General features: G+C 35.2%; 1 protein-coding gene across 2 annotated transcripts; it reads left to right on the forward strand.

The window, feature by feature from the left end:
* The first annotated feature begins 6,104 nt into the window (after nt 1-6,104).
* Nucleotides 6,105-12,265, forward strand: LOC103711796 (uric acid degradation bifunctional protein TTL-like). 2 transcript variants are annotated; one of them, XM_008798080.4, is made up of 6 exons: nt 6,105-6,427; nt 6,502-6,575; nt 6,679-6,736; nt 6,831-6,932; nt 9,668-9,827; nt 11,381-12,265. In XM_008798080.4, exons 1-6 carry the CDS (start codon nt 6,290-6,292, stop codon nt 11,842-11,844), a joined length of 996 nt encoding a protein of 331 aa, XP_008796302.2. In that variant the 5' UTR covers nt 6,105-6,289; the 3' UTR covers nt 11,845-12,265. The 2 variants fall into 2 exon arrangements, with proteins under 2 accessions (XP_008796302.2, XP_008796303.2); XM_008798081.4 differs by having other exon boundaries at nt 6,107-6,427; nt 11,456-12,265.
* The last annotated feature ends 1,091 nt before the right edge of the window (nt 12,266-13,356 follow it).

Raw genomic sequence — 13,356 nt, forward strand, 5'->3', positions numbered from 1 at the left:
GAAACAGAGGAGATTCACACCAAAAATTCATTTTGCCTTGCGGCAAACTTACTTGGTTTTACCCGCCAGAACTAGTGCCCATCATGGAAGATGGGTTGATTGTGGAGATCAGAGGACAAAGGCAATTTATGTGCACATAACTAGCGCCCAAAGTATTTTCCTTGCATTTCAAAAAAAAAAAAAAAAAACTTCACCCCCAGTGTTTATAGAACTATAAACTGAAGTAGTATGACAGATGTCACGATATATTCCCAAGCTTTGTAGAATACAGCAAGTAGAAAAGCCTTCAGAATCCGGGATTGGAGCTCCTTCAATAAAGGGGGGGGGGGGGGGGTGCCCTAGTAGAATTTTAGTAGCATAATTTCATGCCTTGGTAAACGTACAGCATTCCATATGCTTCAAATAACAAACACCGTCTGTCTCAAGCACAATCGAGTAATGTACATCCAAGGAAGTGTGCTAAGATATCAACTTCATTTCTAAGATGGCTTTAAGCTATAAATTCTGTTCCGTCTCAAGCAGGATGGACTAATGTGTATACAACGAAGTGTGCCGAGGTGTCAAATTTATTTCTAAGTTGGCAACATTCCATACATGGTTGGGCACACATGACTTTAAATCAGAAATACCGTGCTGTCTCAAGCAGAATAGAGTAAATAGTATCCAATGAAGTGTGTTGAGTGTCAACTTTATTTTTGCCTAAGAGATGCCTATATAGATCAGAATAATCTATTAGCGTCCATTGAATATATTGTCTAAGCTATTTGAAATATCTTCTTATGTCTACAGCTCCTTTTATGAAATTGACCAGAACTATCATAACTGAATGTCATAGCAGATGCGTTGATAGTATGACTTCATGCCTACATAATATATTTTTAAAGAGAAAACATGCGGAAATCAAATGATGCTCGTAATTATCACCCAGCATATCAAGCAAGAGTACAGACAGATGGTTACAAAAGACTTGACTTTATTATGGAAATACCTCTGTTCCTGTCACAGGCATGCATATGAAAGACAGATTGTTACAAAAGACAGAGATTGAATGCATACGAAATGAAAATTGTAGCGAATAGGTAACACATAGATTTAACTAAATCATCATGTATATTTACCGTTATGTTTAAAAAAAAGGGGGAAAATGCAATTATGCCGGAGTCTGCAGATTCTTGCACCATATAGGTATCCCCCCTCCCTTCGTATTAAAACACGCCTGCTAATGAGAAGACAAGAACTGAATGTTCTTATCTACCGATTTTGGGTTCATCTTCTTAAAACGAGGAGAAAGATATGGCCTTTGTACTAGAAATGGAAGTTTTTCCAAAGACCAGAACACGGAATGAAAGAAGGAAGTACTTCAAAGCAGGAGCTTTAGTCTAACGGGTCGCAAGACCGAACGAGGAAAGAGGAAGGTGGGAGGAATTGAAAGCCAGGGACAGAGAAGTGGAAGATGTGTGGATTTTTTCCTTGGGGCAGAGTTTGACTGACTGACTGAGCGTTGAGGCTTAGAATAGGCTAAAAGGTGAGTGGGGATTGGAGGGAGAAAGGGAAGATTGATTTGGAGGTTTACAGAGGAGGGATAAGTGGGGGAAAACAGGAATGGCAGAGAGGTCTATATCCTAAATTTGCCTTTCAGTTGGCCCACATTTGACCGGGACTTCGAATGGACGTTTTGCGTCTGGAATTTTTCGAGTTTTCGATGTTGGATTTCCACTTTCGATGTCAATCTATAAGAGACTTGCTTTCCCTGTTCCCATTATTTTGTGTCAAACTGTTAGGTCGTGAACAGACCCAGGCCGTGTCCTACAGAGAGGGGCTGGAGATGTTCGTTCCGACTGCAGGCCTAGGTATTGAGCCTTGATGCATCTATAACTTATAGCATTACTTAAAATTAGTAGTAAAGCTACATGATAAATGATAATGGATGAATGTTTCCTTGAAAGTTGGGAGCGGGTGGCAGTCGATGACAACGACAATAAACACATGATGGAAGTAATATTTAATTGCTTTCTAATTGATGATTTAGCTATACTGCTCGCGAGTTTTGTAGGAATGTTTATTCGAGAGCAGATTCTTGGGATTCAACAACCAAGATTTACTGAAAGGACAAGCAAGGTCAGGGGAGGAGATTAGAACATTCTCTGAGCTGAGAGCCAAAACTGTTAAACAAGTTGCTTCTTGTTTTCTCTAAAATGCGTTCACGCATCGTGTGCAGGAAAAAGAGTGCTGACATGATGATCAGCTCTCATGAACAATTCAAGAAGGGAGGGGGGATACCAATGCATTAAAACCAGGTACGCATGCCCTGTTCCTTATTATTTTGATAGACCTGGTAGCTCATATTGTTCTAGCATGACTATATCTAAAAAAAATTAGAGAAAAAAAGATGACACAAAGGGGGTGGGATTATCTCGTAGCTCTTCTAAATAATACCACCAAAGTGTTGGGCAACAAAAGAGACGACCCAATTAGTAGCTCTAATCTCTGGCCTCATGCCAATGGAGGGAGAGGTAGCACCATTTGAGCCGAGAAACTATAAATAATTGTGGCTCAACGAGGGGCTTGTAAATAATTTATTTCGGATTCTATGAAAAGCAAAGTCGGCAGAGCAATGCCGTCTTTGCATTAGTTGTAAACCTTAGGGATTGAAGTAGAGATAAAAAAAGAGGACATATGCATAAAGCTCCTTACCAAAAAACATGACGAAATAATCTTCGTTACTAGAAATTAGAAAAGCCCATTAAAGCCCTATTTGGGATTACTATTAGCAGTAGAGCTTTTAGAATTTTTACAAGTAGAGTTTTTAGAAAGTAGCATTTTGGAAGTAGAGTTTTTACTAAAAGCTATTTGTTGTTTCGTAACAATATTTTTAAAGTACTGTGAAATTTTAATATATGTTTGGTAATCAAAATGAGAAAGTGCTTTTGGTATGATAAATTGATAATAAAGAATATTGCATAGTATTGCACAGTAGAATATAATATAATATAGTATTATATATTATTATATATTTAATTATTATTAATTTGTATAATATTATTGTAATATTGTGTAATATGATATTGAATACTACAATATAATAATGTAACATAATAAGATATGATATGATATAGTAACGTATTAATTAACTAGTACAATATTACTACAATATAATATAATATTATTATAATTATAACATAATATATAATATGATATAATAATATTGTAATATAATACAACAAATAATATAATACACGGATTAGAATATAATCTAATAATAGATTATATTATATTATTATTAAATATTATTATATATACTTAATAATGGTATAATAATAAATAATATAATATAATATAATATCATTCATATTATTTATCGTATAATATAATATTATTATAATAATAAATCATATATTATCATAATATAACTATTAATATAATAAAAATAATGTAAATTTATGATTGTAATAATATATATATGTCCATATATACATATATGCATATATAAATATATATGTATTGTACATAGATATATATCTATACATATATGCAGATATATATCTCTACAAATATATTGATATATATATGGACACACATACATATATAAATATTATTACTATTAATAGTATTATTACTATTATTGCTATTATTATTATTTTTTGTATTATTACTATTATTAGTATTATTATAATATTTAGTATTATTACTTTTTTTAGTACCATTACTATTTTTAGTATTACTACTTTTATTAGTGTTATTTGTATAATTAACATTATTACTATTATTAATATTGTTATTTTTTTAGTTTTAGTTTTATTACTATCATTAGTATAATTACTATATTTAGCATTTTTACTATTTTTGTACTATTACTATTATTAGTATTAGTACAAGTACTATTATTAGTATTATTATTATTTTTAGTATTATGAATCTATTTAGAATTATTAATAATATTAGTATGATGACTATTATTATTATTACTATTATTAGTATTATTACTATTATTAGTACTATTACTATTTTTAGTATTGTTACTATTATTACTATTATTATTATTATTATTAGTACAATATTACTACAATATAATATATTATTATTATAATTATAATATAATAATAATCTAATATAATACAACAATATAATATAATATAATGGATTAGAATCTAATATTATAATAGATTACATTATATTAATATTATATATTATTATATATATATGTAATAATATAATATATTGATATAATAGAATATAATGTAATGTAATATAATCCAATATATTTTCTTTTATATTATTAATTGCATATTATAATATTATTATAATAATAATATTGTATATTATCATCACATAACTATTTATTATTATAATAATAATGTAAAATTGTGATTGTACTAATATGTTATATTATGCTTACAATAAAATATAAGAATATGCTATATTGTAGTTTTGTATTACTACAATAATATAATATATTATACTATTATAATATAATATAATATTAATTTATTATTATATTATATTATATTATATTTATAGTATAATAATATATTATGACATGATATGATATAAGATGCAATAATGAGATCTGTTGGTAGGTATTTTGGTTATTGAAAAAAAATATTAAAATCAAAATAACTTTTTTACGTTGGTGAGAAAGCACTTTTGAGAATAGAGTTTCCTAACATACTTTTTTTTTTTTTGGTAAAGTTAAAATAACTTTCTGAACATTATATTATTTAAAAGTATTTTTGGAGAAATTTTTTTTCGGTACATCAACGACTCACACATAACGGATGTGGGAGCAGCCCATAAAATTAGAAAAAAAAGAAGTAATGCAAAGGAGAAGGCTCATACATGTAGTTTTTCCAAATAAATTATAGAGTGATGAGCCACATAAGATGCTATTAACGGGTGTGGGAGCACTGTAGGGGTGCAAATGGGTCGGGTCGGATCGGGTCCTAGGTGACCCCGATCCGACCCGATTTTTTGTTCGGATCCTAATTTTGGACCCAGACCCGATCCGGTTGAAGATCGGGTCGAGTCGGGTCCGAGTTGGGTCCGGATCGGATTCGGGTCCGAGTCGGGTCGGATTCGGGTCCGAATCGGGTCCATTTTTTTTGTATTTTTGGGAAAGATTTTGGGCAAATCTACTTTGGTCGTATCATAATTATGATTTGCTGGGTGACCCATGACTTGAAAGACTTGCAATTGATCAACAGTCAGAACAGATGACCCCGACTTACTAATTAAGTCGGTCTGCAAGCCAAATTTCATATCACACTATTTTTTGTCCATATGACTGATTGGACGGAACTTGGCGTCTCCCAGCTCCCCTCTCACGAGGACAAAAACAATCCCAGACCATCTTCCAAAATCCAATTCCTTTGCAGAAAACTGGCACATGACCCATATTCAGTTCGGTGCTCCCTCACTTCCTCCCCGTAAAAGTTAAAAAAAAACAGAAACCAAAAAATGGAAGAAAAAAAAAGAAGCCAGCTACCGAGACACCGAGGTATCAACAGTATAATAGATCGAGAGAGGATCCTAATCGACCAATAGTGCCACGACCCACACAAAAAAAAGAAAAAAAAACTCTCTTTTACTTTTCCCCCCTTTCTCTTTCTCTTTTCGGGTCTATTTGGGTCGGATCGGGTCCATTCGATAAATTCAGACCCGACCCAAAAAATGATTTGGGTCCAATTTTAAGACCCGACCTGGACCCACGGGTCCTAAAATTCGGAATCGGGTTGGGTCCACACGGATCGGGCCGGGCCGGTCTCGGATCAACCCGACCCATTTGCAGCCTTAGGGAGAAGCCCATAAAGTTAAAAAAAAGGAAGTAATGCAAAGGAGAAGGCTCATACATATAGTTTTCCCAAATAAATTCTGGAATGATGAGCTGCATAAGATGCTATTCAGTCCACATTGATCTTTCTGTAAACATACATACACACACACACACACACACACACACACATATATATATATATATATATATATATATATATATATATATATATATATATATATATATATATATATATATATATATATATATATATATATATATATATATAGCATGATAAGAGATGTATTTATCTAAAAGACTATAAATATTGTGGGGCAGCCGGCGATGCACCTCCGTTCCACCGTGACTAAATTTTTCTCAAAACAAATATAGTCTGCACCTGCGCTCCGCAAACGGATCAAAATCCGCCGACCCCCGGCCCTCCACAAGCTTTTAAATCCCTCCTCGGTGCCTCAGAACTGAAGTGGGGGGAGAGCAGCGAAGAAGAAAGAAAAAGAAATGGAACCTTTGTGGAAGGAGCAGGACTACGTCTGCTGCTCTGGCAGCAAGAGATTCGCAAAGGAGATGGCCGCCGCCTCCCCCTTCGCCGATCTCGATCACGCCCTCCAATCCGCCCGAGATATTTGGTTCAACAAGGTCTCCATCCCCTTCCCCCTTTCTCCCTTATAATCCCCTCCTCTGTTGATCCATCTTGTCTTTTCTTTCTATAGATCGATGTGAATGGATGGCTCGAGGCCTTCGCCGCTCATCCGGCGATCGGCGCCGCATCCCCCTCCATCTCCCAGTTAGCCCCTTTTCTCTTTTCCTTTTCTGTTCTCTATTTGTCGATACTCTACTCCGCCCGCTACATTCCCACTGTTTGCGTTGTTAAATTTTTGATGGATTAGGTGGAGCAAGGAAGAGCAGTCCACTGCGCTAGCTACTGCTACCGATTCCACTGTGCTGGTACCTTTTTTAGCTGATTCTTTCTGGATTTCTTTTTAATTTCTGAGGCTGTGATTCTCGGAATGCGAAGTCAAGCTGGTTCATTTTTGAGCAGGAATTGGTCGAGTGGAATGCTCGATACAGGGAGAAGTTTGGATTTGTGTTTCTGATATGTGCGTCCGGGAGGGGCACGCCGGAGATTCTAGCTGAATTGAAGGTAAGGTTTGTTCTGCTATTTTGTGCTGGATGTGTTTCAATATATGTTTTGATGCTATATTTATTGTTTTCACTGTAGAAAAATCAGCTAGTAGTTAACAATTTGTATCGATAAGGTACCACACCTGACATCTGAGATATGATACAAACTCATTAGAGAGTTAGATTTTAATAAATTATTTCTGTCTAAATTCACTTCCTGAGAAGCATTTTGCTTTTCATCAATCCACAAGTAGAAGTGCGTGGCGTTATTTTACTTAATTAACAGCTTGAAGCAAATTGCTAATTATTTACACCACATTCTTTGGAAAAATAATAGATAAAGTTTGGTTGATTCATTTTTTTTTTCGTTTAGAGATTCTTTCTCCAGTTTATTGTGCTCTAATATATGAGATCCTTATGTGATGTAGGCTATTAATATTCTGTTATGTTTTACCCATAGGTCCAATAATAAAAGCATATAAAACCTAACAGAATAACAGGTACATCTATTGCATCTTAGATATGCTTAGGGTTTGAAAATACCATTTTCTTGCTTTACTTTAGCACACTTCATTTTTTTTTTCGAATTTACCAATATCATTGTGTGATGAATTCTCTTATACATTTCTCTGGTGATCAGATTAAGTTGAAAGCCTGAAATCATGGTCAAATATGAAAATTGAAATGGAAACTCTAAACCTGAAATTTGTTTAAGAATTTGCAATAACTGATATCCAAACCAAAAGAGGTGAGTCCCCAGTCCAATATTGGAGGAAGTATAAGCTAGAAGAAAATATTTGAGAAGAAAACACTCTTAATATTTTTATCTTTGCTCATAGTCAGCACTCAGCAGTAATTCTATGAAGTTGAAAAGCAGCAACTTAACTATTTAGATATATCTGTGGAAATAAGACTTTCCAGACTTTTTCTAAAAATAACGAGGAAGATTACAGTGGACCTAGAGAAGAACAGAAATAATCAGAGGAAACAATAACATTATAAGGAGTCGTTGGCCAAGCAACATAGATCAGCATGTGAATAGCTCCCTTCTGAAGCAGAGCTAGCTGAATCCACTTAACAAGCCTCAACCTGCTAACTGCTAACTCCCATCTTCCGATGCTTCTTATTTTTGTACACTTCTTTCTTTTTAAGAGCTGGAACCTAGCTTCGAGGACCAACAACTCATGGATGTGGACTACTTCTGTTACATAGCAAGAACTTCATTCCTACTGAGTCGCTAAGTGCAATGCATTTCAGAACTCAGGAGTCACATTTGATTTATATGATGTGTGTAAGGATGTTCACTGATACTCTGCAAAGTCATCTGAGCTAATCATGAATATCAAGGTCTGCCATGTATGATGGTCATCCCCACAATGGAAAGTGGAAATGAAGTTTCTACCCTGCAGTGGAGTTAAACCATCACAAGGACTCATTCTAAAATTCCCATAAGCAGGGTATTCCCTACTGCTACTCCAAACAAATTTTAATCTTGGGTTAATTGAATCTTGAACTAAATTGAGCTCAATTACCCTCCAATAATTTAAGATCTAATCCCTTATCCTCTATCCATCTACCTGAAATCTAAATTTGCAAATTGCTCCTCAGAAATCAGAACAAAATAAACTCAACTCTAAAACAGAAAATGTAACAGAAAAGCTTAATAGGAGATGACATTCATTTTTAATAAGTTCATCAAGTTTTCTAGTTCTTTCGTATGACATGAATAACAAAAGTTTTGTAAACTTTATTTATGCTACTCATCAAAAGATAATAGGTTGTTTCCTTATTAAAAAAGTTGAAATCTAGAATTCATGAATCGTTCATGTTTATGAATACATATGTACATGTACCCATGGATACATGTGCACACAGATAAGTTTAGTTACATATAAAAAGAACTTGTTACATTATATGCTTACTTTGACTCCATTTTTATTCATTTCATTTTTGCAAAAATTGGTTCTCTCAAATATTATCCAACTGTTTGATTTAGCTCACAAGATGGTTGTTATCATGATAAAACACAGCACACCTGTTGTGTAAAACATGGTGCCTTTCTGGGTGTTTTGCTGTGACTAACAAGTGGACCTCTTCGGATCTCTTAGTTCAGATATCTAGTATTCCATATTATGGATGCTTTCTAGTATAATACCATGAATTTTGGCTTTAAAAAACAGTTAATTATTATGTATGGCAGCAGCTATCCTTAACATGAAATATAAATATTGTAGCTGGTACCATTCCATAGTTTTTTTTAAAAAAATTAAATTTTGTACTTCAATTTTGACTTTTTGTTTTAACCTTTGTCCAAGTCTTTTGAGTAGAAGTGTTCACGTTGTATTAGCTTTATAATGGACATGTCTTTGTTTGGTGGAAGCTTTTCTAGCATGTAACTTTAACGAGATTGAATCATGCACCTTGATGTTCTATTGGTTTTTCGTTCTGGTGCATTGGACACAGTTTGATATTTCACTAGTTAAATTTGAAAAATAGAGTCAATTTCATTGATATGCTTGGGTGACTTGTGCTGTTTGTAAATAGGAGATTGGATTGTCTTGTATTGTATGGCTTCACTTGAAACGTAAATTATCTGTTTTGCCAGATTGACAATGCTACCTACAAACTCGTCATCATATGATATTTGATTCATGCTTTTATCATGTATCACAAAATGGCTACTTATCGGTGCCGCTCTATTGCTTTCAATTTTACTTCATTATCACTAATGTACCTGAATATGCCTTGTTATAGAAACGTTACCTCAATAGGCCCATCGTTGAATTTGAGATAGCAGCACAGGAGGAGATGAAAATAATTGAATTACGTCTTGCAAAGCTTTTCAAGACCCAAGCCAGGACAACCCCATCTGTGACTGCACAGCTTCCTGCCGGGCAATCAGATAAAGCTGGAGGTGTCAATCACAGCATATACTTTATGTTTCTGACTAGCAAATGCATCGTCACTTAATATTGATTATGCTTGCTTGATAGTATTTCCTGTTATTTGCACATGTTTAAAGTGTCTGCATACGAGCAGGTGCATGCTGATGGAAGCTGTTACTATAGTGTTCATTCTTTGTTCTCTGTCAGTGTTTTACGCCAGTTCTTTACCACTTCCTTGATAACACAGCCAAAATCATCCAACTCATCTTCCATCCTCTTTTCCATGATGCCATGCTTTTTTGTATTCCAACCTTTTGTTTTATTTAATCAGTATTTAGTTTATTTCATTTCACAGATTAGTGTGGTGGTGTCCATATCTATCCATATGCTGGCCTGATAACTGATGGTTGATCTACATGAATATGATGAAAATCAAGACATGATACATTACGGTCTAACAATGTAGACATTGTTGATCAGAACTTACATTAGCTCTAGTTAGTATTCTGTTATATTGTCATTGTGTCATGTTACTCCTAAATGTGTAGTTTGTAGAGGAAGAGATATGCAATGTGGTTTCTTAGTTACCATCACTAGTTGAGTGAAGATGGGGTTTTCTATGATCCTATAATAAGAGTGGCATATTATGTTTGCAACACTATATTTGAGGGCTCCAGGATTGTATGGTGGATGTATCATTTTGGTCTGAACAATTGATGGAAGCCTCTGTGGTTCTGAATCTTCCCATTTGGGCATGTTAACTATTTGAAACGTGTCCACTTTAGATGGATAGTTGAAATGTTATTTTCCAAAAGGCTAGATTATAGGTTTTCACCTTTCACAGACCAAAACATCATTACACAACAAGGAACATTGTCTGATAACCCTTGAATCATATATTTGAAAGTTGAATGTTCTGCTATAAAATGAGACCATTTTGGGCTTGTGGAATCTCCCCAAAAGCTTTGTATCAACTTTTGAGGGTTGTGCTAGGATCCCAGCATGCTGTTATTTCTGCATTATTCTATGTTGCTATCTTATGGATTCATGCTTATTAGTCATTGCTAGGTCAAATATGGTACTTCTGGTTTACATTATGCTGATCCTCTTGGAACAAATTATGACCTTCCTGTCTTTTGATGTTCTGTTTGGTTTTTGGCTGTTTCTTAGTTCAGCATTTCCTATAATCCACTTTAGTCCTGGAAAAAGTAGAAATGCTCCACCTTGGTAAAAGGTTCCAAATTCATTAGCCCTCCAATTCATTCTGTTTTGCTTTCGTTAAAATTTTGGCCCGATTCAAATGAGTTGTCTCGGTTTGATAATTGCACCGCGTCATTTTTCAAGCAAGCGCACATCTGTAAATAATTTGCACACAAATTAGTTGTTTTGCTTTTGTTTGTCCTAATGATCTGTCAGCCATACAATGTCATCCAAGCATAACCATAAGTGAATTTGTTCTATCTGGTTTGGGCCAACAAAATCATTTATTCACCAAGCATTTTTTATATTGAGTTTCTTCATTTGCACTTGTTACCGACTGGTTCTAATTCATCCTGACATCTTATTTTTTTACTGTATAAAGATCGCATCGGCATAATTGGGGCACATCTTACAGCTGTTGCTAAGGCATCTGCCCATAAATCCCCTGAAATTTCAGGTAACAGTCGACGCTCTCGCCCTCCAATCACAACCCACGTCTTGGATGTTGCTCGGGGCTCTCCTGCATCAGGAATGGAGATACACTTGGAGATGTGGAAGGACACCCTACGGTGCCCATCGTTTACAGACCGAGATTCGAGCAAATGGATGTCCGTAGGCTCTTCGGTCACAAACACTGATGGTCGTAGTGGTCCTTTGATGGACATTGTGGATTATATCACGCCTGGTTTTTATCGAATAAGTTTCAATACTGGCAAGTACGTGCCCTCTGGCTTCTTTCCCTATGTTAGCATAGCATTTGAGGTAAGGGAGAACCAAAGGTCAGAGCATTTTCATGTCCCTCTGTTGTATTCACCGTTCTCCTTCACTACATATAGGGGAAGCTAGATAAGGAATCAGAGTTGCATGAGAGATTACAATTCAAATAATGAGGTTAAAGAACTGTTAATGGTCCTTGCTTATGTTTGCAGCACAAGGACTTAATAATGTATTACTCTGGCTGGTTTGTGTAATGTGATGATGATGAACATATATCTACTGTGCCTCCCAGTGGGTGGCACATCTGGGAGTTCTGTTCGGACAACAGTGTGCAACACTTGTCTTGCTGAAGTGTTTTGTTATGTACTGGCTTTGTGCCGGCTGAGAAGGCCGGAGTTGCTGGTTCCATTCACCGGCCAGAGTACCAGGTCATTTTATTAACTTGCGCTTCTTGTCCTTGGTTTTTCAGAGAGATGTCTGTGGACGTTTATTGTAAATCATATTCCTTAACTAGAATTGTGCTGTATAATCGAGGGGTTATCACTCTCCATTTCTTTAAGCCATACGTCAGCTATCCTACTGTTGTTCGATGCTTGGATGGGTCAACAACCTTAGCCATTTCTCTGTTGCAAACGCATTCTTGCATTCAATATTTGTCAGAATTGATGCATTTGATTTTTATGTGCTCAATGGAATTTACCAGTGACCATTTTTTTCAGCAAGCAAAAAACCTTCTTGAGCAATGATTTAGTCATAACAAATTGATGCTGCTAAATGCTCTGGCTTTGCGAATGATTACAGAGAATAAGCACCATTTCTTGACCTGGGATCTAGGGAGGTTAAGGCTGCATTTGGCATCATTGCTACGTTTTTTTTTCGAAACACCGGCAATGAGAAATTTATTTTATTTTTTTTCAGATTTCTAATAATAGAAAATGTATGGTTGGCTTTTTTTTTTTTAATTTATAAATGAGGGCCAGCAATGAGAGAGGGAGGGGGGATGGGATTGGCGAGGTGGTCGGGGATGAAGGGGTGTTCAATGATGGGCAAAGAGACACTAGAGGGAGTGGAAGAGGGAAAGGGAGTAGAGATGGGATAGGTGATGTGGGGAAAGATAGCTAGTGAGGCTCAGAGAGCTGGCATGGTGTGGGTGAAGGTGACGGGGTTAAGGGTGAGATTGATTAGAAGAAGAGTTAGGAAGGGAAGGGTGAAAATTTATTTTAAAGTATGCTTCTAAAAAGAAAAACTATTTTTAAAGTGGAAGTAAAAAATTTTCATTTTTATCCTTTATAAGAATAATGAAAGTTTTTTTAAAAAAAATAAAAATAGAAATAAAATAACTATATATATATATTTTTTATCTGAATCTGTATTTTTATTTAAAAAATAGAAAAAAAACAACTTGATCTGGGATCTGAGGAGGCTTTTTTTTTTTTTTGGTGATACTGGGAGGGGTTATTCTACACCTGACTTCACCCAAAGATCCAGGCCAGGTTCGTGGGCAAACTGGGCTACTGCTCGTGTAACCGGATCTGGTATGATAAGGATCGAAACGAGGGCATGACCGATACCTTGCGGAAGGGAATCCCAGACTCCCAGTCCGTTCCCTCAAGTGGCAAGGGACGGTACCGTTCCTATGGA

This window comes from Phoenix dactylifera, chromosome 2 (genome assembly GCF_009389715.1).
Source record: "Phoenix dactylifera cultivar Barhee BC4 chromosome 2, palm_55x_up_171113_PBpolish2nd_filt_p, whole genome shotgun sequence".
Lineage (NCBI taxonomy): Eukaryota > Viridiplantae > Streptophyta > Magnoliopsida > Arecales > Arecaceae > Phoenix > Phoenix dactylifera.